At 34.7% G+C, this 25,094-nt stretch overlaps 3 protein-coding genes across 3 annotated transcripts; 2 read left to right on the plus strand and 1 right to left on the minus strand.

The window, feature by feature from the left end:
- Window positions 1-1,670: 1,670 nt before the first annotated feature.
- Window positions 1,671-12,354, minus strand: LOC133174239 (tetraspanin-9-like). Its single transcript, XM_061309317.1, has 8 exons — window positions 12,142-12,354; window positions 11,864-11,944; window positions 11,206-11,436; window positions 11,023-11,097; window positions 10,821-10,931; window positions 10,546-10,731; window positions 9,768-9,851; window positions 1,671-2,247 (listed from the first exon to the last, which is right to left on the minus strand). Exons 2-8 carry the CDS (start codon window positions 11,927-11,929, stop codon window positions 2,161-2,163), a joined length of 840 nt encoding a protein of 279 aa, XP_061165301.1. The 5' UTR covers window positions 11,930-11,944; window positions 12,142-12,354; the 3' UTR covers window positions 1,671-2,160.
- Window positions 12,355-13,796: 1,442 nt separating this feature from the next.
- Window positions 13,797-19,273, plus strand: LOC133174064 (uncharacterized). Its single transcript, XM_061309106.1, has 11 exons — window positions 13,797-13,847; window positions 15,502-15,559; window positions 15,735-16,091; window positions 16,284-16,495; window positions 16,589-16,753; window positions 16,858-17,005; window positions 17,122-17,279; window positions 17,614-17,762; window positions 17,897-18,021; window positions 18,384-18,734; window positions 19,092-19,273. The coding sequence occupies exons 1-11, from the start codon at window positions 13,797-13,799 to the stop codon at window positions 19,271-19,273; spliced, it is 1,956 nt and encodes a 651-aa protein (XP_061165090.1).
- A 902-nt stretch (window positions 19,274-20,175) lies between these two features.
- Window positions 20,176-24,734, plus strand: LOC133174065 (uncharacterized). The gene is made up of 4 exons (XM_061309107.1): window positions 20,176-20,257; window positions 20,298-20,411; window positions 22,943-23,170; window positions 24,490-24,734. The coding sequence occupies exons 1-4, from the start codon at window positions 20,176-20,178 to the stop codon at window positions 24,732-24,734; spliced, it is 669 nt and encodes a 222-aa protein (XP_061165091.1).
- Window positions 24,735-25,094: the final 360 nt, after the last annotated feature.

The following is a 25,094-nucleotide window of genomic DNA, read 5'->3' on the forward strand; positions in this document are numbered from 1 at the left end:
ATTTCAATGGATTTGTCGTTTGCACCAAATATTATGATCATTATTTTCCCCATTTTTTTTTAAAAATGTTTGATAATACGAGGGTTGATCCAAATTTAATGTCACAACTGCTATGAAATCTTTAATATTTAAATGATATCAACATTAATTGACATACTAATACCCCTATCTATTATGACTTTTTGCCTTAAATTTCATTCGATTATATAAAATACATTTTGGAATATTAAGATAAACACAACATAAGGTTTTGCCTGTCGCCGCACGGTAAGACTATTACCGACGTCGTTATGACGTTACTTTTCGGCACTCATTTTCAGTTCATCCGCATATCTTTTTAATCTCTCACGTGTTTCTTTCTCATCTTTACTGCCATTTAGCTATAAACAGTCTTGTTTTAAGTTGTAGCATTAAAATAATTTGAATCATGTCCAAATGTTGTTTCTAACTTCATTCCTTTTTGCGTAAATCTTTTGCATCATCAGATTCAACATGAAAGATCATAACGACGTCGGTACATTCTTACCGTGTTACACGGCGATCGATAACACCCAACGTTGTGTTTATTTTAATATTTTATAAAGTATTCCATATATCTGATTGAAACTTTTGGGCAAAAGTCAAAATAGATCGAGGTATTAATATTTCAAGTTTTGAGAATTTTCGATTATTAAAGATTCTATAGCAGTTATGACATTACTTTAGCATGGATCAACCCTCTTTTAAAAGTGCACTATAAGTGTATACCAGTCATGGGTTATTGATCAGCCCTCTTTTAAAAGTGCACTATAAGTGTATACCAGTCATGGGTTATTGATCAACCCTCTTTTAAAAGTGCACTATAAGTGTATACCAGTCATGGGTTATTGATCAACCCTCTTTTAAAAGTGCACTATAAGTGTATACCAGTCATGGGTTATTCATCGACCTGGAACCAGGCACGTTGAAATGGTGTCAATTGAAAAGGTGATTTTGAACCGAGTCTGACCACAACAATCAAGAATTCTTTGTATGAATTGGTAAATATGTCACAGTCGTTTTGAGTCATCTGGGGAAATTTGTAGTCAGGTTAGGCTTTCTGAAAATTCATGTAATGGAATAAAATAAAACAGAAAATATGCCCACAGGACATGAACGCCCCGCCCAGGGTTCATTAGCAACATGAAAATTTGTACATGACGATGTGCATGAAGTTTGACGAAAATATCTTCAAAAGCTTCTTACAAAGTGATTTTGTCAAAGGTCATTTGAAAGGTCAATGTAATAAGAATTTGAACTGGTTGACAAATCTCACTTTGTATAAGCTCACAAGCAGTCCTTTTTGTTTTGTTTTTGAAAAGGACATATTGAATTAAACCACATGAAGGAAAAATATTTTAGTGAGTACTCCACTATCGCTCGACTAATGCCCCCGACTATTCGACTAGGCTCTTCGGGTTGAAATGGCATGCCAAGTTTTTGATCAAAGTATATTGAGTATACTCAATACTGCCTAAAAATACAGTAGAATCAGAGCTCTTTAGTGATCATGTGTATAGCGGGTTCGTATTGTCGTTTGTACATGGTTAATGAAATGATATATAACATGAAAAGAACTGAACTTGATAAGAATTAATGGTGTAAGGAACCAAGACTGACAGCTCTTTTACAGATTGAAAAATAAACAAAGGTGTGATTTATACATTTATTTTTATCAACAATTAATAATATATATACACTATCAACAACAGTTACCATACGTCATTTAGCAAGTAGGCCGATGTTTCAAAGTCATCTCAGATATTTGTTGTTCAGCTAAATATAAAACAGAAAAGTTACAACTCTATTATGTTTTCAAAAATGTTAAATTTCAGGAAAGTAGGCCCTAATAACACAAAACCTTATATTACACTTATTGGTGCAATTGTGAAAAGATAAAATGTTGTTTAAACAACATGGCATTTGGTACTATGCTAAATATAAGACAATATTAAACGTAATAGCTAACTAGAGAGACAAACATAGTAAGGATTGAATGGTGAAACTTTTAGCACCAGGATCAAATTTTGTCAAGTGGTGGACGAAACATTCTGAAGTTGTTAAGTAAACAAGAAACACCATTCAAAACAACAATGTATATATAAATAAATTTTGGACGGAATTAAGAACAACATTTTTCTGCTACACCATTTTGGCGGCACCAGATAAACTCTTTCCGTCCTCCCCTCCTTGCTTTATGATGACAATGGATCCAATGAATGCAACAATCTGGAAAAGAAAAATGAATTTGAAAAATTAACTAGATTTAAGTTATATTCAAGAAATACTTGAAATTACTAACATGGACGAAGCGGAAGACAAACTGTGTTCATGCAATGACAAAAATACACAACCAATTACATCCTTGGAGACAGTTTTCAAAAGAAATTTGTATGACATGTGCATATACTTGTATTGTATGTGCTATAATAGCAGTGTGTTTGGAGAATTATATATATATCGCATATACTTTTCTGACGTTATTTTGATATTTTAGTTCGTCAGAGGTTAAATACTGGGTAGATAAATATTTCGGGTCACCACAAATTAGGATAACAAGTATAGGTGTAAGAACTAATGAATCTAACAATTTGCCAAAATTGTGTATCAAGATTTTAATTGATATCTAGAGGCGCCTACAATTACCGGTTCTAATATGTACTGAAAATGATGTTTATCGAATTACTCCATGCACGAATCTAGAGAAGGGATGGAGGGGGGGGGGCACCCACCCGGATTTTGCAGAGTTATTAAAAGAATGACTTTGGACACCCCCCCCCCCCTTCGAAAATGTAGACCCCTGTTAGGTTGGTCGAAAAAATTATATATATGAAGCTTAAGCAGTGAAGTGGAGAGGCTAACCCCCTCCTCCCATCCCACCTCCTTCCGAAATATGCTAGCTTTTAGGCTTTTCACGTTTGGAATGAAGTTTACTTTTTTCTTGCCAAGAAATTTCTGGGTCGAAATTTTTTTTTGCCTGGGGTGAACCCCCCCCCCCCCCACTCCTCCCCGGAAAAAAATCCTGGATCCACACCTGTATTTAGTGCAGTTTTTGATACCATCACCAATGTCACATTAACTCATAAAGTGTATCGTTTAAAAATTAACCATGCTTAAAATCTACACAACACAACCCTTCTTTATATAAATTTTATGTACACAATTGTTAAACTGTAATTAACTAAATTCATCCTTGAAGGATGAGACAATGACACTGCGTTTTTGCTGAAATCGGAAGAATGACGTATGTTGAAACGGAAATGGTTCGGCCGCGTTGCACCTTACATGTTTATCAATTTAAACCAGGGACCAGTTTGCATTTTCAAGTTCTTTTCACACAGTTTGAGACTTTTGAACGGAAATTTGAGCCCATCCGGTCCTCCAAACGACTTATAAAGGGGTATACAGTACTTCCTCACCACACTCTGGACTTATTTCGCATATAATCTAGTTCCACTACAGACTTCTTTGAAAATACTCATTAACTTAACATCAAACTTAATTATACACTGACATTCCAACACAAAACAGAAGTGTGATGTTGTTTATATCATATATATTAAAACCAGAGAATTTTTAAAGAAAAAATGTCGATTACATTATTATATTGAATTCGTATTTTAGTTGCAATAAATAAAATTAGAGTTATCCATCTTTGTATTCGATCTTCGTAAAGGAAGTTTGTTTGTTGTTTAACGTCCCTCTCGAGAATCTTTCACTCATGCGGAGATGTCACTACTTGGCGGTGGAGGGCTGCAAATTTATACCTATACTCGGCACTTAGGGCCATTGAGCAGTGGGGGATCTTTTTCGTGTAACCTACTGCGACACGGGAACTCGGTTTATACAGTCTCATCCGAAAGACCGCGTAAAGGATGTAAAGATAAACTACTAAACTTATGTCGCTGAATAGTCCAATACACACTTTGCAAAATTTGTGTCCCTTTGCGGGGTCAACCAAAATGTCAAAGGGGAAAAAAGATTTCTCTTGGCTACCAAACATTTGGGCGTGTTCCGATAAATCCACAGTGTAAGTTTATTTTTCCCCTTTCAATGTAGGTAGCCCCATCCTGGAGTAATAATAAAATTAGATGCAAATATTTTTTCCAGTCAAATGACAAAGTTACAAACAAGAAAACTACAAAAGCTACTAAATTGAGAATCCTGCCCTCTGGGATTGTTCCAAAAGATTGCAGCCAATAGTCATAACATTTGAAAAGTATGGAGGATCGAGTTCTAATTGTGAATAATGATGACGATAAAGCATTTAGCCATATATATGATTATTACATGTAATTTAGAAATTTTGTACTAACTATACCACATTTTATTATAAAGATGTCAAGGTCACAAAACTTCAGAGATCTAATTTCAGTTTACTGAGTTTGGAACTTTGGATCAAACGTGCTACCTGTCATCACGGGCCAGAGGTTTCTAATAACTAAATTTTAGCTAAGAATACATAATTATTTAAACATGACATTTAAAGAAAAACTTTCTGTATGTTTTTACAGTCAAAAACAAATATGTTTCCATTTCTTGTTCTGAGTAACCAAGAGTTTCCTCTTTTATGTAATACAAGCAACATCATTTGGCGCACTTTTTAAAAACAATTTTCTCAATACTGAAGCATAAATAAATAAGTAATGCAATTTAGAGTACAATATACATTTCTTTCACACTTCAATTCAAATAATAGTCTTAAATAACATTATACAAAGAGAAATAGTGGTTTGAAATTGAGGGTGATACGCCCTTTAGTAACAGGGCAAAACTGAGTGATCTCGCCCTCAGATCGGCACAGCTCTTGCTCCAGACAGCTGTCTCAGCAAGTCAAAACCAGAGGCCTGTTCAACAGTGCGAGCGCTCGCGAACATTTCTGTTGAAGGTATAAGGAATTCTGGCGAGCGCTCGCGAACGTTCGCTCTGTTGAACAGGCCTCAGTTGTATCCGGGCTGATACACTACTAGGTGCATGATATACTACTACTAGGAATATGATATAAGCAGGTAGCAGCTCATGGTCTAATGATGTCGAATTTGATATATGGTTTTCTTTGATTGCAATACAAGTAAAACCAGAACATTATAGAAACTGAAGAATGACAATCAATGACCAATTTATTTCAGATTGCACTATTAACAAGGTGTCTTAGATCACTGGTCATATTCCATTGAGTTTTTGACATCATTTTACTATTGTAATACGAGAACATAAAAAGAAACTAACGAGTGACAATGACCAAATTATCCCCAAATGCACTAGGAATCCTGCGCATAGATACGAAAGCCTAAATTAGGATCAAACTACGGTAAAAAAAAATATTTAAAAGGCGTTATAACGCCTTTTCAAAAGGCGTTATAACGCGAAAAAAGGCGTAATAACGCCTTTTCAAAAGGAGTTATAACGCGGAAAAAGGCGTAATAACGCAAATAAAGGCGTAATTACGCCTTTCAAAAAGGCATTATAACGCGAAAAAAGGCGTTATTACGCCTTTCCAAAAGGCGTTATTACGCCTTTCCAAAAGGCGTTATTACGCCTTTTAAAAAGGCGTTATTACGCCTATCCAAAAGGCGTTATTATGCCTTTCTAAAAGGCGTTATTACGCCTTTCTAAAAGGCATTAATACGCCATTCAAAAAGGAGATATTATGCCTTTTGAAGGGCCATTATTATGTCTTTGACAGGCCCATGCTTTTGAAGTGGGGGGGGGGGGTCCCATAAAATTGACAAGCAATCAAAAAAAAAAAAAACCAAGAAGCACCCCCCCCCCCCCAAATAAACTGCCTAAACTTGAGGGGAAACTTTTTTCTAACTTTTCGGTAAACCTTTTTTTAAATGCAATGACTTGCCTGAGTTTAACCATACTGCAACAAAATGTTAAGGGACCAAACAATCAATAAATGATTTTTTATATTTAAACTATAGCAAGACTATTCTCCCAAAAGTTGGGAGGGGGAACCCCCCCCCTCGTATTCTTACTACCGGCCTGTTTGAAAAGAAGATATATCCAAAAATGGAAAGGCGTTATTTTAAAATAGTAAATATATGAAAGATTGAACCAAAGCCATCTTTATTTATGCAATATTTAGATTATAGTTATAATATTATAAATTATATTATAAATTTTAGTATTTTCTATATTCCTGCACATCTCGCGGACAGTTGTTTGCATTTTGCATGCATATTAAGAGAAGTTAACACTCTACTTTTGAAAATCCAGGATATAGGCAAAACCAGCTTTGGGCTTTGTTAGCCACGTATTAAAAATTCATGTCAAATTTGAAATATTTATCTCTCCTCTTGGAAAAAAACAGGCAAACTATTTGCATAGGTATAATGAGCAATTAGCCTTCAACCAAATTTCTGAAATTCATGCACCTTGGTAGAGGCGTCTGGCATCAGAGAAGGACTAAGTTGGTTTAACACTGAAAATATTTTACACATTTAAAGATCTTTTTTCCTGGAAATCTAATTATAATCAGCCCCCAAGATGGGCTAAGTAAGTCATGTAATAACGCCTTTTGGAAAGGCATAATAACGCCTTTTTAAAAGGCGTAATAACGCCTTTTACAAAGGCGTAATAACGCCTTTTGGAAAGGCGTAATAACGCCTTTTTGAAAGGCGTAATAACACCTTTTAGAAAGGCGTAATAACGCCTTTTGGAAAGGTGTAATAACGCTTTTTTTCGCGTTATAACGCCTTTTGGAAAGGCGTTATTACGCCTATATTTGCGTTATTACGCCTTTTTCCGCGTTATGACGCCTTTTCAAAAGGCGTTATTACGCCTTTTTTCGCGTTATAACGCCTTTTCAAAAGGCGTTATAACGCCTTTTAAATATTTTTTTTTACCGTAGTTTGATCCTAATAGGCTTTCGTACATAGACAGTACTAGTTCAACAAAAAGATAATACATAATGTTCTCTTTTCAAAAAAAATTGAACTGGGACAGGGCAATAAATGAGAAAATCCTAAGTGTTATACATCATATAAAACAATTTGCTTTTTTTCAAAAACAATAAAAATCACCATACACTTTACATGCTTATGTCCCATTGCAACTTTTCAGCCCTGTTCGACAAGCGGAAAAAACCTCATTATTTTATTTGTAGAAAAACTAACACATAAGTCACCATCAGGCATCCTGGCAAAACATCTAATAAGTATCAATTGTCACACTGACCATGCATAGAACAAACTTACATGATGGATATTAGCGAATCGCTTTCAATTTTAAATATAATTCCAATAAAACAAAGAACTATTTTCTAATTTTAAAAGTTACGTATAACATAGAAATTAACTAAAAAAAAACAAGGTACAGAGTTGTCAGAGTCTACTGTGGATACTGCTATTTTCATTATTTCTACTATATTAGTTTATCTGAGAATACTGCTATATTACGTGTAAAGGGGAATACTGCTATATTACGTTTATCTGAGAATACTGCTATATTACGTTTATCTGAGAATACTGCTATATTACGTTTATCTGAGAATACTGCTATATTACGTTTATCTGAGAATACTGCTACATTACGTGTAACGGGGAATACTGCTATATTACGTTTATCTGAGAATACTGCTATATTACGTTTATCTGGGAATACTGCTATATTACGTGTAACGGGGAATACTGCTATATTACGTTTATCTGAGAATACTGCTATATTACGTGTAACGGGGAATACTGCTATATTACGTTTTTCTGAGAATACTGCTATATTACGTGTAACGGGGAATACTGCTATATTACGTTTATCTGAGAATACTGCTATATTACGTGTAACGGGGAATACTGCTATATTACGTTTATCTGAGAATACTGCTATATTACGTTTATCTGAGAATACTGCTATATTACGTTTATCTGAGAATATTGCTATATTACGTTTATCTGAGAATACTGCTATATTACGTTTATCTGAGAATACTGCTATATTACGTTTATCTGAGAATACAGCTATATTACGTGTAACGGGGAATACTGCTATATTACGTTTATCTGAGAATACAGCTATATTACGTGTAAGGGGGAATACTGCTATGTTACGTTTATCTAGGAATACTGCTTTATTACGTTTATCAGGAAATACTGCTATATTACGTTTATCTGGGAATACTGCTATATTACGTTTATCAGGAAATACTGCTATATTACGTTTATCTGGGAATACTGCTATATTACGTTTATCAGGAAATACTGCTATATTACGTTTATCCTCTCATTTCCAGTCCTCGGGATTCATGGAAAATTCCAGATTTAATAAATGTACCTTTAACTTCATACAATAATTCGATCTTATAATTACCACATGTAAGCAAACAACAAGACTGCTAAGCCTATGTATCAGTTTTTACCTCCCCTCGCTTCCCATCACTTCCGTTACTACGGTTGTATTATTGAGCGGCAAATTTGAACTAATAAAAAGCAACGAAATTTTACACCCATAGATATTTAATGATTTTAAAATTAAATTATAAGGAATGACTCTAATTCTTGGCCAAATTATTCGAGAATAACCTGGTTTGGGTCAGTTTACGCTTTATAATCCGCGAAGCGGATTATAAAACAGCGTAAACTGACCCAAACCAGGTTATACTCGAATAATTTGGCCAAGAATTAGAGTCATTCCTAAAATACTGCTATATTACTTTTATCTGGGAATACTGCTATATTACGTTTATCAGAAAATACTGTTATATTACGTTTATCTGGGAATACTGCTATTATAATATTACTTATATCTGGGAATACTGCAATATTACTTATATTTGCAGATACATCTATATTACTTATATCTGGAAATACAGCTTTATTACTTATATCTGCGAATACATCTATATTACTTATATCTGGGGATAAAGGTATTTAAGTATATCTGTAAATGTAGCTTTATTACTTCTATCTGGGAATAAAGATTTATTACTTATATATGCGAATACATTTATATTACTTATATATGGGGATACGGCTATTTACGTAAATCTGGGAATAAAGGTTAAATACTTATATCCGTGGATACTTCTATATTGTATGTATTGTATATCCGATGATATACCTATTAATTAATATTACTTTTATCCGTGAATGCATATTATCTATATTTGATGAATGTATTCGAGGTGGGTTTTTTAAGCTTGTCAAAGAGGATGAAAAGTTTTCCTCATCCAAAGTGCAGACAATGACCATGCCCATATAATACCTATTTGGTCTGTTCCTTTTGATCTTCAGCACGTGACTGACCTACTTTGTAGATCAGTATAATTCCCGCCAAAATCGACAACAACTACAAAGTCACATACAGAGCACGTGTCCTTCAGATTGAGAACATGTACATGTATACCTACTTTATTAATTATCACGTCTTTAATATACATGAGATAAGTAATAAAGGCTGTTAATAAGAAATGTAAACAGATTTACTTATACTAAATTAAATTTAATAACCCAAGTTGTCATATATTGTCTTTCTGCTAATGTCATGCAGCCTTCTGCCTGTCTGTTGTATAGTATAGGGCCATTGAACTTTTATTGGTGACGAGTTGGCAAAACAAATGCACGAGCTTGCCAACGAGTGCCAATATTCATCAATATAAGTTCAATAAATCCTTTATTATTATTTAGCTAAAAAATAATGTATAATAAAGAAAAAAAAAACTATTAAAAGTCTAGAGAATGTTATCGTTTATTGAACGCTGAGTTTGCATTATGAAGAGCTATATGACACATAAACGTAACCCTGCTTACCTCCACAAGTAGGATACAGATTCCGGTTGCCATGAATACCGTGCTGTATGTGTCCAGTAAACTATATGTGGCGTCATAACATCCCTGAAAATATCAAATCAAACACATACACAGTCTCAATATCGAACAAACACGTCTCAATATTTTTGTCCAAATCCGTCTTTTTACTCTTTAACACTATATTTCATACACATTTTTCATATTTTTAAAACTCATAATGTTATGCACGCCTGTTGCTGAATTACTTGAATTGCTTTGATACTTTTTTGCTAATTTTAAAGAAAATGGTCATATTGATTTATTATCTCTCTCTTATTTACTATGCAATGTAGTAGAAACTTTTTTAAACTGTCAATCCTTTGGAAGGGTCATAATACTGTTTAGTTAGTACAGTGTAGTAAACAAGCCTGAGGTTTTCGCTGGTTCCCACTGACTATATATTGTAAATCGGAAAAGATTTCGTCTTGGACACATCATGTATATATCATGTATCATGCACTGCATCAAAATTCACAGGATGCAAATGCGCTTGCGAAAATAAAAATTCTGGGAAGTTTTTAGACAAGTCGTTTTAAGGAAATTCAAATTTAAAAGGCTTATCAACTGGTTGTGAGTCGGATATTTCTTTTATCAAACCTGTGACAAGAACTTTTCCCCGAGGGTAGGGCTTGCCCGAGGGGAAGTACTTCCTGTCGAAGGTTCAGTCATGGAGGGATTAATATATATTTCAAAGGATTTTCCTAAGGTATTCTTTTAAAAGATGATAACATTGTAATACCTTGGTGTAGTAACCTGATGTAACAGAGTCCGTGCACGCAGTGTTGGAGTAGCTGGCGTAATTTGAGGCTGTGACCCCTGAACAACAGAATGTTGGGATTTCTTTACTTCCGGCACTAGCGATCCACACCGAGTTATCAAAGTCATTTGTCGTTCCTGTGACTGCATTGACTCCACAGCAGGACAGCTGTTGTAGAAATGTAAATTCAATACATGACACATGGTTAAAAAGAGAATTAAGAGATACAAGAAAGGGAGGTGATAGAGGGCACTTACAGTCATAAACATATAGTTCCAGGCCGTAGAAATTTCCTCTGACGTCAGATCGTTATGTTTATAGTTCGTCTCGAGCTGGCTAAGCAGTTCCGTTTTCATCCAACTTTGGATCTGAATGCAATAGAAAAAGTGTTTTGCACACACTAAAAACTGCAGCTTTGATTATTTTTCTTATTAAATGTTACATAAGAGCTAAATTTACCTTGTCGTTCATAACGAACCACAAGATGACGACCACCAGTTTAGCCAGGAAGAACACCAACACTAGTGCAGCATACTGAAAGAGACAATGTCCTTCTAATTTGTAATAGTGTTAACAAGCTCAAAAGCTTTTTCAGTATGTATAGACACAGGCTGTAGTGTGAACTCAATGAAAACAACTCACAACGACGAGGCACAGTCTCTGTTGACACATGGCACCACAACAGCCAAGCATTGACACAATGAGGACGAATGTACCAAAGATTATCAGTGTCAAGGACAGTCCCTTGGCAAGGTCGCCCACATTTAGTGCACCGAATGACAGCTGCTTCAGCAGGGGGAGTATGTTATCATTGATGACGTCAACATCAACCAACATCAAAATCCCTGGTATAAGGATACCGAGACCGAGCAACTAAAAGTAACACGTGATTTTGTTTTAAGTGAGGATTATGGTGATAATTATGCTTGTACTGATTTTGGACATCAGCAGCCCATCTATAATGATTACATCTTCAAGATATTGATTTTGTTTTCATTCAATGCAGAAATGAAGAATTTCGAACAAGAGCAATGAAGCTGTTCAGAGGATATCCCATATAAACACAGTCCTTGTAAATCACTGCTCTCTGTCAATGATTTTTAATTTTACTTTTTCATTTTGTGTTTTTTATCATGTTTATTACATAAAGATATCTAAAAGTAGCACCGGAAGGACTGTATTGCCATAGCTATACGCTAACGTATTAAAGTTTAATTTTATTTACATTTATCAAACATTATCCTGTTTACACTTTTAAATTCCAATGAAATTGTATATCAACAATATAAACATACAGTACCATAAAGATCGTGTTGACAACAATCAGAAATAACTTCATACATTTTCCTCCACAAGATAACGCCATCTTGGATATCTATACCTGAATATATACGTCAAAGACCATTAGACATTAATAGAAACGTAGAATGGAAACATTGCTTGATAATAAAATTCTACCTCATGCCAGGTAGTTATGGATGTATAAATGTTACCAGTGCGATTCATTACCAAGTACAAATCAAAAACAGTTATTAAAAACGAAATTCATTATTAGGAATATACTGAAGACCAACTGACCTTTAGAGTTAGAAAAAAGTCCGTATACCTTTGATATTCTCCTTTATTTTGAACTTTTACTTTCCTCAGAAATAGGCTTTTCCTCCAAAGGACCACAGAGATAAGGTTCAATAAAACCACCCTAAAACATTGAATAAGTGTACTCTTTAAAAAGGGGTCAATTACCCGGTGATTAACGCGAACAGACCGATAACAACTCAGTCTCGATTGGAACACAGGATTCTCTCTACTCAATAATGCAGTGATATCGATCTATTTAAATATTTATTCATTGGTGAAGGAAACTGCGCATACACCAACACACCGACACATCAATATATTTAATCCTAGTTATTTTGACCAAGGTTTATTGTTATGATGGATGTTGAGATTTTCAAATCAAACACAGATTAAATCACTGATCCGGCGTGTATGAAAATGAATTAATCTCTAATAATCTAGAGATCATGATCCCTTCTACTGACGCATATTAACCACCTTGAGAGGAACAATAGTTTTTAGCTACCTTTGATTGGTTGATTCTTACCTTTCTTTTATTTACATGTTCCTAAAACAATCGTTCGTCAGAATCGGGGTATATTTGCAGATAATTTTTATTGCAAGAAATTTAAATGACTGTGAAAAAAATTGCGTGTACCATTTTGAAACTTCAGTTAATTTCTTTTTCACGGTTTTCGTTTCCAATATTCTTGATCACCAATTTAGACTGAAAGAAAAGGAAAAGGGAATTTTTCTGTTTTATCATTCTATAAGTTTCTTGAATGATTTTAGAAAGTTCCCATAACGTAAAGAAAAGGTTTGCCAAATACGGATAAGTAATAAGTTCACTGTTTGTTCGATTCTTAAACGGCTAAAGGCAGCGTTGTTGAACAACCATATAGTTGTGTTGTAAACAAGAGGATTAATTAATCCTGTTAGAGATACAATGTAATTCATTTGACATTTGGAGGAGAATGGGGAGACGTTCATTCGGATGTTGGTAAATTCTAATAATCTCTATGCCACTAAAATGACCGTGGATCATGGACCAGTATAATCTAATTAAACAATAAACAATGCAAATGGACCGCAGGAAGTCTTACCATGTGCATTCATGTTTTTAAAAATATCATAATTTTAGAGTATTAAGCTGTCTTTTGCTATGAATTAATCGAATTGCTTAGGATGCGAGGGTTAAAAGTCACGAAAGACTGTTCCATCGATAAGCACCAACCCACCAAATACCTCTACAAAATTGTTAAGCACTAAACAGAGATATATTTATCCATTTATTGTTGTACTTATATTCTGTATTAATGTAAAAAAATATATATATATATAAGCACAGAATAAAGTGGCACTGCCATTTCTTTTCAAAAAAATCCCGCGTGCAATAAGAATGTTCTATTTTGTATTTGTTATCCCTTTTCATGCTTTGGAATAACGTTCTCTCGGATGATTTTAATTTGTTTTAGAAATAGCCCCGCTTCTCATTTTATTATATAAAATATCTGCACTTCGCCAATTGAATCTCGTACAATATTTAACATTTTTACATATTTTTGTTGCATACTTTGTGTTCTTTGATTTGTACAAATATCATTTCTCAGTAACAATTTATTGAAAAGCCACTTGTCTATACGGAATTTTGGAACAACTGTCGTAAATATTTGGCTATGTCAAGGAAGTTGTACGGGCACAAAAACCACAAGGAAACCCGTATAGCGGTAATTCCTGTTTCTAATATACAAGGAGAGGGTATATATACATTTAGAGGCAATAAGCACTCAAAATATGTGTTTCAATGTTATTTAATTTTGTTTTCATTAACTTATATGTGAAAGATACTGATTCTATGTTATACATTAAACTTTAAAGTATTTTAAATCTGATGATACCTATTCTAGTTTTCATTAGACTGTTCATCAAATGATAAATTTAGCTTTAAACTGTTTTGTTTGTTTGTTTCTCTGTTTTTTTCATTTAAATTGTTCAATCTGCTACATCTAACCGTAACATCTCGGATCCGGACATGATATACCCGACGCTCAGGAAGAAACCAAAGCATTTACTTAAGCAGCCGAACATCGCAAAAACATTTTTTTCAAAGAAAAATACTCCAAAACAGTAGACTATTCTAAAGCCAAAAAAGGTCCTAGAAAACTATACTTAACTTGAACATATTTAAATGTATCAATATAATACAAAAAGGTTCTAACACAACTTACGAGGTTCTCGCCTTTAATGATTACAACTGTTAATAACATGGTTAAATTTTGATTTGAAAACAAGTTCATACATTCTATGCATGTTTGAAATACATCTTTACTTATATGAGTTGCCGGTAGCTGAGATAGCAATGATTACTTTTACAAGCAAATTCCAGAACAATTTATAAAGCGAACATAGATGATAGAGAAGGATAGGGAGACGGAATAAAATATCAGGATTGGAGGGCTACTTGATCAGACAAATCACGAGAAGGGTTACCCCTACAGAGAGAAGGTAGCCAGGGTAAGGCGACATACAAGTGGTGACGAACTGAAGTGTTTAATACTCTGCTGGACATTTATGTACCGGTAGGTGGTTCCGGTTTGTAGCAAAAAATATCAAATATAAGCTTTACTATACTTCCTTAAAACATTTGTATGACGACACATCATTCATGAACGTACTTGAGGATTATTTGATGTTGTTTAAAGATTGCCACATAGCAACAAAAGCACCGTTTAACTGGAATCTGTTGGTTGTACTTAATGAATGGTCACTTCGTCGTGTCACGTGATCAATGGATTCATGACTCCTGAATTCAAATTGATATAAACAAATCCATTACATGTGCTCTTGTCGAGAATTTGATGGCATGGTCAAGATAAAATTGCTTGTTTAAAGATGTGGGGTGGGGACTTTTCTATATAATGTTTATAAACAATTTCGGTCCAATTCTGAGCAGATTAAATAGCGTTAGATAGGAAGAGAATGTATTATTACTGAGGGGATACAATAACAGCGAGATTGTCGTGTTAATCAAAGGACTATTTCTCTAAAATACTCAATTATGAAATCTCTGGAATTATTTTATGCAACAGGTTTGTATTCAACAACAAGTGATACGTCTTAAACAAAATAACCATTATTTATTTCGTAGATATTTCGCAAGATGGTACGATGTATATTTGGCGCAAATGTCCATGCATCACTTCGAGAAAACGTTCCTTACTGAGCATTACGCTTCAGAAAAAAGTTTGAAATGCACGGAAAACTTTTTATCATATTCTTTGACTAATAAAAACTCCTGAATCAAATAACTCAAATAATTACAAATATTAAGAACCTGAAGACTGAGATAGTCAAATATTTTGTTAGCAGTGACTAGGGTAGTTTTGTTGTTACACTTTTTTTCTTTTCTTCATTGCAGTGTTTCCTGCCATTGTACTCGGTAAGTAGACTAATCTTAGGTATAAATACTGTATGTAGTGTGTCCCAAAAGGGAAAGGTTTGACATTTTGCTTAGAATATAATCTTACATATTTTGTTCTTCAACCTTTTTGCACCATTAATTTGCATTTGTTAATTGTTTAAAATTTTAAACGTCGTATGGTTAATTATTTCAGCGGCTAGCAATAATAAAATCATCTGTGAATTTGAAACAAAACCACTCGCTTGTCCTACTGGAACTACCATACAAATTCGGACCGTAAATTTTGGCAGGACGAATTCCATTGTGTGTAAAAAGCACCTTACCATTGACTGCTACTCTTCGGGGCGCGTGACGGGATTCGTGGCTCAGAGATGTAATGGGAAAGATATATGTCAAGTGTCCGCCGACACAGGGATTCTGGGAGAAGACCCATGTCCCAGCATTCCAAAGTATCTCGACATCCTGTGGGACTGCAATCCTCTCCCAACGACAACCCCAGTAACCACTACCACAGTATCCATAACTACCGCAGCAACCAAACAAAATAATGGTACAAATATGATTCTTTTTACACGTTTACAAGTTTCTTCTGATCATTAAAGGGGGATAAATGTGCAGATTTTTGATATTGTTAATGTATTTGCAATTCATAATATCGCAATCTAAGAACCATATACAGCAGCTTTGATAAAGTATCATAACTAAGACAGAATAATGGTATCACTTAAAGTCATGCTATCAGGTCCAGATGTTTGTCACGGGAACTTAGTTTCCGGTCCGCGTGGAGTTGCCGATAGTCAAATCACTGCTTCCTCCACGTACAGTAATACTTCTAATGGTAATTACGCCCCATACCGGGGTCGGCTTTACAGTCCAAGTTTAAACTACCAGAATGGAACATTTCTAAACGGAGGATGGTCAGCCCAGTACAACGACAAAAATCAGTACATACAGGTCTGTGTGTGATCGCTAATGTCAAGTTTAAACGTTTAATAAAAGCTTATATTTCCATGCGATATAATTATAATTCAATGAATTAATACGCAGGTTCAATTTAACTCCCAAAGTGTTATTAGAGGAGTAGTTACTCAGGGCAGGAATATAGACGTCCAATCACAATGCTGCAACGAACACGTGACTAAGTATACTGTTGAGTACAGCGTCGACGGAGTGAACTTTGGCCCTGTAAAGGACTCTAATGGAAATAAAATAGTAAGACACAAGTTAAAACTGAACTTCTGTTATAACTTTAATTCATATTCATCATCAGAACTATCATTAATATCAAAATAAATTGTACTGTTTTCATCATTCAGGTATTTAACGGAAATACAGACCAAGAGTCGGAGGTAACAAACATGTTTGGGTGTTCTATCATCGCTAAATATCTCAGAATCCGTCCCGTTGCCTGGAATAACCACATATCTATGCGATTTGAAGTGCTAGGATGCCCAACGAAATCAGGTATCACAAATTACTTTATTTCTTTAACACCACTTTTAAACCTAAAATTTTGGTTATTTTACTACATGTATATGATACGATATGATATATCAACTTCTTGTCTTCCCTGATTCCAGACCCATATGGTGTATGCCCACAAGGCTGGAAGGAACGTCCCGGAAGTGACACGTGTTATTTGATGACGACACGTAACATTGAAACGTACAATGACGCGCGACAGATCTGTCGTCTGCAGCAGGGAGATCTTTTGGTGGTGGACGACACACAGGAAGCGGTAGGAACAAAACGGTTACTGTAAAACAACCTTTGTCCCTGTTTCTTATCTTCTCGCAACAAAGTTGCGAGGAAATGACTTTAAGTTGAATGTGATTGCAGGTACGTGATTCCCTACATGCATCCATAGCAATCTTTGGATACAAAAATAAAGTTTTGTATTATTTATCTGAAATGCACGTCAAATTGAAGATTATAAGAAATGACTTTTACACCTGCTATGGCAATGCAAATTGTTCACGAAAAGAAGCCTCTTGAATAGATTTTAGGATCAAAAACGTTATTAGCAATAAATGAGCCCGATTAAATGTTGGCTAGCAGTACATTTTTTTCAGGCGTGGGTAAAGCAGGAACTTAATCAACTCAAAGCAACATATTTCCCAAACTTCCTGTACCAAGTTTGGATAGGAATGTCAAATGTTCCTCGCACTGATTCTCAGAACTTTAAATGGATAAATGGCGCCCCACATGACACAAACATAGTGTAAGAAAACTATCGGTACTTCTGTTGAAAAATTAAAAAAAAATTATAATTTTTCAAGTTTTAGCTTCTTTTCTCGATGTAAGATAATACTTACCTTTTTTTCAAATATATACATATATCTTTACCAAAATTAGGCCTTGGAAAAAGGGCATGCCTGATAATTATGCCGGGATGGAACACTGCGGAGAATTTGTGAACTCTGAACTTAATGACGTCGATTGTAATATACCAATTAATTATGTCTGCGAGAAGAAAAAATGTAAGTAGTACAAATAGCACTGTAATCTCTTCAGGCATTTTTCTTTCATTTTTCTCATTTTCCGAAATAAAATCTTAAAATGAAGTTAAAATAGAAAAAGGGAATTAATTTTTCATCGAACTGAAAAGGCAAGATATGAATAATAAAAATGCAGCCTTAGCACAGGTGTACATGCATGTAGCTATAGTGTGAACATAACAATTCATTTAACGTGAATTATTCATCATTATATTGTCATTATTATATTCATTATGATGGGGACATTTTATTGCCAACATTAATTCTATACAAATTAAAAAGTCATTTTACAAATCCTGTGATATGCAGTGATATCATACATCAATGCAAATATAAATTTCTAGATTGGTCTTACCCTGGCCCTGCCACCACGCAAACTCCCCCTCCATCAAGCAATTCTTTAAGTGGAGGCGGATCTGGAAGTTCTGGCACTGGGAGTTCCGGAAGCAGCAGCACAGGAAGTGGAAGTGGTACAGGGAGTGGAACTGGAACAGGAAGTGGAACTGGTACAGGAAGTGGCCTGGGTGGAGGCGGAAGTACTGGATCGGGGATAGGTGGAAGTAGTTCTGGAGGAAGTGGAATAAATAATGGAGGATATCCCGTCACCACGCACAAGACAACAACTACACATAGGACCATCCAACCAACACAGCCCACTACTACAAGGAGTCAGTCAGGACAGTCGCATTTTACAGGTATCCTTTCTATTCAAAATAAACTCGTAACAAGTCTCGAAATTAAGGACTATTTCACTTATAGTTTGGACTTCGGAGATTGCTAACAAACATGGAGGTGACGTAAGTCTGAACTATTGTACATACGTTTTATGCAACTACTTAACTCTATGAAATTTACGATTTTCAATTGCTAACCTTACTGATTCGAAATATACAGCAAACATTACTGTTTAAAAATAATTTTAGAATAACCATGTCACAGCATACTGAAAGTCTAAACTGTCGATAATAATGTAACATGTACATGTCATTTATAATATTGAAAGTATGTTACATCAATCAACAGCAAATATTATCGACGATAATTACTTTCAGGTGCATGCCACGTGGAATCTGATTGTATTAGAATCGGTATCGGGTACCACCAGTCATGCCGAGGCTGTAACTACTTCCTGAAGTGTCTGCTCAGTGGACCAGCAGTTCAACAGTGTCCTTCCGGTTACTTCTTCGATAGCAACATGCACATATGTATGACACAATCAACGACGTGTTACTAAGAATTGAAAAATTCTTTAACGTACATTTAACTTATTTTAAATTCGAAATTTTTCTCTCAATTTTACTAAACCATGATTTCATAAACATTTTTTTATGATTTATGTACGTATTCATTTTACCGATGATTGTTAATAATGCATTTATGTACATCAAAACATGGAGTTTTCTTCTTAAATCTGTTACAGATAGTTGATTGTGTAAAAATGTTTATTTTTTGAAATTGAACGTTTAATTGAAAAATACAGTTGATTCGTTTCTTCTTACTCGTGGCCTGGGGTGGAGATGCAAACATTCCAAAATGTTGGCAAATAACCTTTAAATAAACAAAATATACAAAGATCCTACAACTTACCAGAAAATTCAAGAGAGACATTGAAAGAGAACCGGCGAAATCAATCATCACATCACGCTCCACAAATCGAAGAAAAAATCAAACTGTTCAGGAAAACAACTATGAAAGTACGTTTTAAAAGCAACTAACATATGATGTTGAATACTCTATTTCACAAACAAATATCAAGTTCCACCCTACTAGCAATAAAATCACACGCAAGCTATGTAATTTATGAACAATGCTATATATATATATATATATATATATATATATATATATATACGACGAAGCACATAGCACGTATAGAAGGTATTATAATTATATATAACCCCACAGAAGAGCAGTTCATATACCACAATATATTCACTTAACAGAATGTTTCGGGCGTTTTTTCTAATTATTCCTTGGCTGGAAACAAAAGGCGAAACAGCAGTTGGAGGTTGCAAAGAGATATTGCAGGGTTATTTGAGCAGACAACTGTTGTCTGTTATTGGGATGTATCACGTGAAAGCTTTACGGCGGGAATTTAAAAGTTTCTCTGAATCAATGAAGCAGAAATTTAAGGATATGGAGGGGAAAAATAAACTCTACACAGATAAGTCAATATCGAAAATCAAGAGAGTTCTCAAATCAGACCTCATTGATGAAGGTAAGGCATATATCTTACTTATATTTCAAAATATTCAAAGATTGTAGTAAGGATCCTATAGAATTCACCTTTCCAGGTGTTAACAATGTTAATGCTGGATACGTTCGATGGGGAAAGAAGACATGTGCGCAAAACGTAGAACTCGTATATTCAGGTTGGTGGTTAACTTTGTTTTTCTCATTGTTTCTTACTTAAAGTTACACAGTGAGTCAATATCAAGTGTTTCTTTTAAGATAATTGTATCATAAAGCTAAAGATTTATGAGAAATATGAATAAGGCGAAGTTTTGAGATCTCAACTGCACGGTAAAAGCAAGAAAAGACTGCGAAATTTAAGTGCCGGAAAAAGAAAAGTTGTATCTATGGCGTGGTTGTTATCGTCAATGTCAACAATGTCAAGGTCATGTGTCTTTTATTTTTAGCGTGAAACTTGTAAACAACATTGAATTATATGGCAATCAAAAGTGAGGAATAAGTTCTGATTATCTTTTTTGAAGATTATATCAAAATCTTCGGTCATCCAACATTAATATCTATGGAATTGACACCATACCATGGTAACTTCTTCAACTTTTCTACGCATGCGTACCTTAAAGAGGAAGAAGTGAAGTAATATTTTCGTGTTGGGGCATACTAAAATTATTTTTACTTATATTTTTCTCCATAAAAGTAGATTTTTTAGGTTCTGAAATCTGTAATTTTCTGAAACCTAATACTTTCAAGAATTGAATAAAATTTGCATGTGTCTTGCAAAAATTCTACTTTTGTCAATTTTCCCGTTTGTCCGTCACAGTGTCTCTTTAAATCTTACTAACTGAAGACCGTTCAGGGTAACCTAGTGGTAGGGCGTTCGCTTCGTGATCAGGAGGTCCGGGTTTGATTCTTGTAAAACCTAAGAAGTAAACTGAGGTAGTGATTGTTCCTTCGCCAAGAGCCCGGCACTAAAAGTGAAAGTCACGGGTCTTTCGGATGAGACCTTAAAAACCGAGGTCCCTCGTCACGGTAGGACCCTCACTGCTCAAAGGCCCTGAGTGCCGAGAAAGATCTAAATTTAAAGCCCTTCACCGATATACGGTGACGTCTCTATATGAGTGAAAAATTCTGGAATGGGACGTTAAACAACATACAATCAATCTCTATCTGAAGCATTGTTTTGGCTTGAGTACATTTCACACCCTGTTCGTAGAGTTATGCTTGCTAACCATATTAATGGTTTATCTTTCTTTAAAATCGATCTATCTATTTATGATATCTAAATTGTCCTTTATTTCTTAGTAAATTTTATAAAAGATGAAAATCAATCTAGTTCTATAGTTACTTATGTTTGCAATTGAGTAGAATTATGTTAACGTTGCTTTCACTACCCACCTTAAATTCATCATCATATTAATAGTCCTGTCCCCTGTGACTCCGATAAATTCGAGGGTTATGAGGGTTCATAAATTTCCTATGCATTCAACGTTTTGGTTTTTTTTTTTGGGGGGGGGATAGTCTGCACATTGTACTAGAAAAGCCCTCCTTCATGACGATCACTTCACTTCTGTTAAGTAAAATAAAATCCAGGATGGCATTTTCAGTAGATGGGGACCTTATCATAACGATAAAGACACAATTAAAAAAGGAGTAAGAGGAAGGAGTCAGAATAGTCACTGTTCCAATTCAGCGTTTTTATACCAAACAGTAGTGATGCTGGGCACTAGTATATAGGGATAACATTTGAATAGAAAGATGTGAAGATAACAAATAGTGATCAATCTCATATCTCCAGTAGAATATAAATCGTGAACAAGGCAAAAATACACTCTTAGAAATACCAGAAATGGGATAAGGTACCTAAAAGAAGTTAACATCCCCTTTCGACGGAACACATTCGCTGGAAGCCCTCTGTATTGATCAGGTATACGGAATAATTGGTATAAAACGTTTTGGTGTGAAACATGGCAGTCAAAATACGACCCAATGATAGGTTGTATTTGCAAACAAGGTCATTACAAATACCATAGAATTTGCGAAATGCTGACTTTCATAGTTGAAAAGTCAAAAACATCAACTTATTTGTCAATAGCTTGCCTGGGTTCAAAAGTTGATCGTACTCAGAACATACATTTGCAAACCGAATCAATTGGGAGACATAAACACCATTAACAGGTGATAGTGGAATATTACTACTTAAAGATTGAAAAGCTGAAGTTATCCCTTTTTGTTGTATAGTTTTATAGTATTTGATAGGATATAGAAGTCTAGAGTCAGTAAAACATCTAAGTATGAAACGGATGTAGCAGACTCTATGGTGTCTTTTAATTCAAGTTCACTGCCTGTAATATATTGGGTTGAGATTTTAAGGAAAATAACTATTGTCAATTGGTAAAACGTCGTCGATCGATATATCGAAATGTTGAAAGCGACAGCAAATTCATTTTCTCGCTAAAATCTCATATTCTCCACATTCGGCCATTTTGCTACTTTTTCTTCCGGAAGTAATGTTTTGCAGAATAATGGCAATCTTAAATTAGAACTATTCGATCAACAATGACTTTTTAGTGTGTTTAAAGGCATTCTGTGATTTAAAAATATCTTAGCTTTATACTTTTCTTCTGCCTTTAATTATACATTTATTTTATATCTCAAGTTCGTCAAAACAAAACCTGTAGTGAACAGTGCCGGGTAATCTAACAGTCAATTTCAGGTTATGCCGGAGGATCGTACTATACACATACCGGGGCAGCTGTGGAACCATTGTGTCTCCCAAAGGACCCTCAGTGGGGGTATTACAAAGAAGGATTTGACGGATACAAGCAGTACATATATGGAGCAGAATTCAGGACATACGATTTCAGAAAGTCTTTGAGCCTCCATGATGTGCCATGCTCTGTGTGTCGAGTTCACGGAAAAACAGCTGTATACACCGTCCCAGGTTTGATAAAGAAATTATTCAGTTGCATGCATTTAATTGAAAATCATCATGTCTGTCCTCCTGTCCACCTGTTTGTTTGTCTGTGTATAGGTGTAGGTTAATGCAACATACTTTTTATTTATATTGTTCTCGTAAATGTACAAAGTAATTACAGATAAACATCTTTACATATAATTTCGACATCCTCCCTCATACTTCTCATTCTGAGACTCCCCAAGCCTTATTGATAAAAAAAAATAAGGCTTTGGAAATAAGGGGAGAAAATCTCATAGTAAAAAAAACCATTAAAGGAAAAGAATAATAAATAATGCAGTTTATTTTTTTCCCTTATAAGTCTATACATGTATTTTTGTAATGTACAGTGTTTTGTGTAGCTTTAATCTTTGGATGATTAATCTGAAACACGCTTTGGATGTCGCATATGACAATTAAAATCGGTAAAGGTTAGGATTAAAGTCATTTAATACCTCGATACTAAAATACAAATTAAACGTACAGAACTGTTTCTGGTAAATGTGTGTTTACAATGTGACGTGTTTGGAGTGTGTTAGCCCTGCATACAATATATGTCTATTTAATTAAGCTGTGCCGTGCAGAACTAATCTTTAAGGCAATTCAAATTTTATCAAAATATTTTTGAGTTCCGTTTTATTTCCATATGGTTCATTCAGTAAAATACAAATGAAGAGATTCAATAAAAAAGTATGAAAAAGATACTATAATACTAGATTAAGGTAAAATATATTTAGGGGAGGTGTTCAGTAAAAATAAGAGTGTTCTGGACAACATGAAATCAGAGAGTGCAAAATTACCCGTTCAACAGTTTAGCCATAGACCATTACTTTTTAAATCTGAAATCTAACAGTTCTGGAGAGCAAGATGCGTTTTTGAAATAAGAGGGGGAAATGGTTTCTTATGGAATGGCAAAGTCGGTAACCTTCTGATATCTTCAATCAGGGATTTCAAAAAGTACTTGATATGTTTGCCATAAAACTGGCAATGTGGTTATGAATTTTTATCGTATTTGAATTAGTCTTATACTATGTTTCGAATCTTGAAATCAGTATGGTGGTGAGAAATGCAGTGTGAGGTATTGAGTCATTAATCTATAGCTCTTCTTACATAGCAATGGACTGAAAGGCCAAAGGTCCCAAGCAGAGGTACAAACCTGTTTTTGTAACAGAAATATCGATAAACATGGATACTAGTAATTATTTAAGTACTGTATTACTTTTTTGATAATCTCTCGACTGAAGCCTTTGTTTAAATTACTGGTAAATATGATATTAATATCTATCCCTATTATTCATTCTTTAAAGCCAGAAAAACTTGTCACAGAGGCTGGACCTTAGAATACAGCAGATATCTGATGTCTGGTTATCACGGTGCCAAAGCTGCTTCTAAATTTACCTGTGTGGACAAAGATCCAGATAACGTTACAGGGGGTGGATCGGAAGGATACGGGTACCTGTTGTACCCCGTTGAGGCGAGTTGTGGGTCCCTGAAATGCCCCCCTTACGTGGGAGGAAGAGAACTCACTTGTGCCGTTTGCTCTGCACCATAAATATTTGATTACTTTATCAATACCAGATTTTGTCTGAAAATCATCAGTTTGAATAAATCATGTATTTTATTATGGATTATTGTCTATATAGCTCATATCAAATAAAAATATCATTTATAATATCACAATCATAACCAGAAAGTCTGTTATTGCAACGATGGCGTATGTCACCCCAATATGACCCAAAAGCTTCAATTTTGCAGTTGAAAGCAAGTAATCAAGAACTCACGAAGTGAGCACAGTATTCCACAAGACAGCTTACCTGAACCATGTCTTTAACAATGGTCACATGAGAGCAACTTTTTCTGAATCATCATCATCATCATCATCACACACACACACACACACACACACACACAA

The sequence above is a fragment of the Saccostrea echinata genome, unplaced genomic scaffold (genome assembly GCF_033153115.1).
Source record: "Saccostrea echinata isolate AGI-Se365-2 ecotype Australia unplaced genomic scaffold, CSIRO_AGI_Sech_v1 ptg000057l, whole genome shotgun sequence".
Taxonomy (NCBI): Eukaryota; Metazoa; Mollusca; class Bivalvia; order Ostreida; family Ostreidae; genus Saccostrea; species Saccostrea echinata.

Bases quoted from the DNA above. Each gene is read 5' to 3' on its own strand.
- LOC133174239 (XM_061309317.1), bottom strand. From the start codon at position 11,929: ATGGCGTTATCTTGTGGAGGAAAATGTATGAAGTTATTTCTGATTGTT. The intron at 11,437-11,863 runs GTACTGTATGTT...TGTTACTTTTAG, and splicing joins TTGTCAACACGATCTTTATG to TTGCTCGGTCTCGGTATCCT. The intron at 10,732-10,820 runs GTAAGTGCCCTC...TTTCTACAACAG, and splicing joins GGAACTATATGTTTATGACT to CTGTCCTGCTGTGGAGTCAA.
- LOC133174064 (XM_061309106.1), top strand. From the start codon at position 13,797: ATGTCAAGGAAGTTGTACGGGCACAAAAACCACAAGGAAACCCGTATA. The intron at 16,092-16,283 runs GTACAAATATGA...TCATGCTATCAG, and splicing joins AGCAACCAAACAAAATAATG to GTCCAGATGTTTGTCACGGG. The intron at 18,022-18,383 runs GTAAGTAGTACA...ATAAATTTCTAG, and splicing joins TGTCTGCGAGAAGAAAAAAT to ATTGGTCTTACCCTGGCCCT.
- LOC133174065 (XM_061309107.1), top strand. From the start codon at position 20,176: ATGGAGGGGAAAAATAAACTCTACACAGATAAGTCAATATCGAAAATC. The intron at 20,412-22,942 runs GTTGGTGGTTAA...AGTCAATTTCAG, and splicing joins CGTAGAACTCGTATATTCAG to GTTATGCCGGAGGATCGTAC. The intron at 23,171-24,489 runs GTTTGATAAAGA...CATTCTTTAAAG, and splicing joins AGCTGTATACACCGTCCCAG to CCAGAAAAACTTGTCACAGA.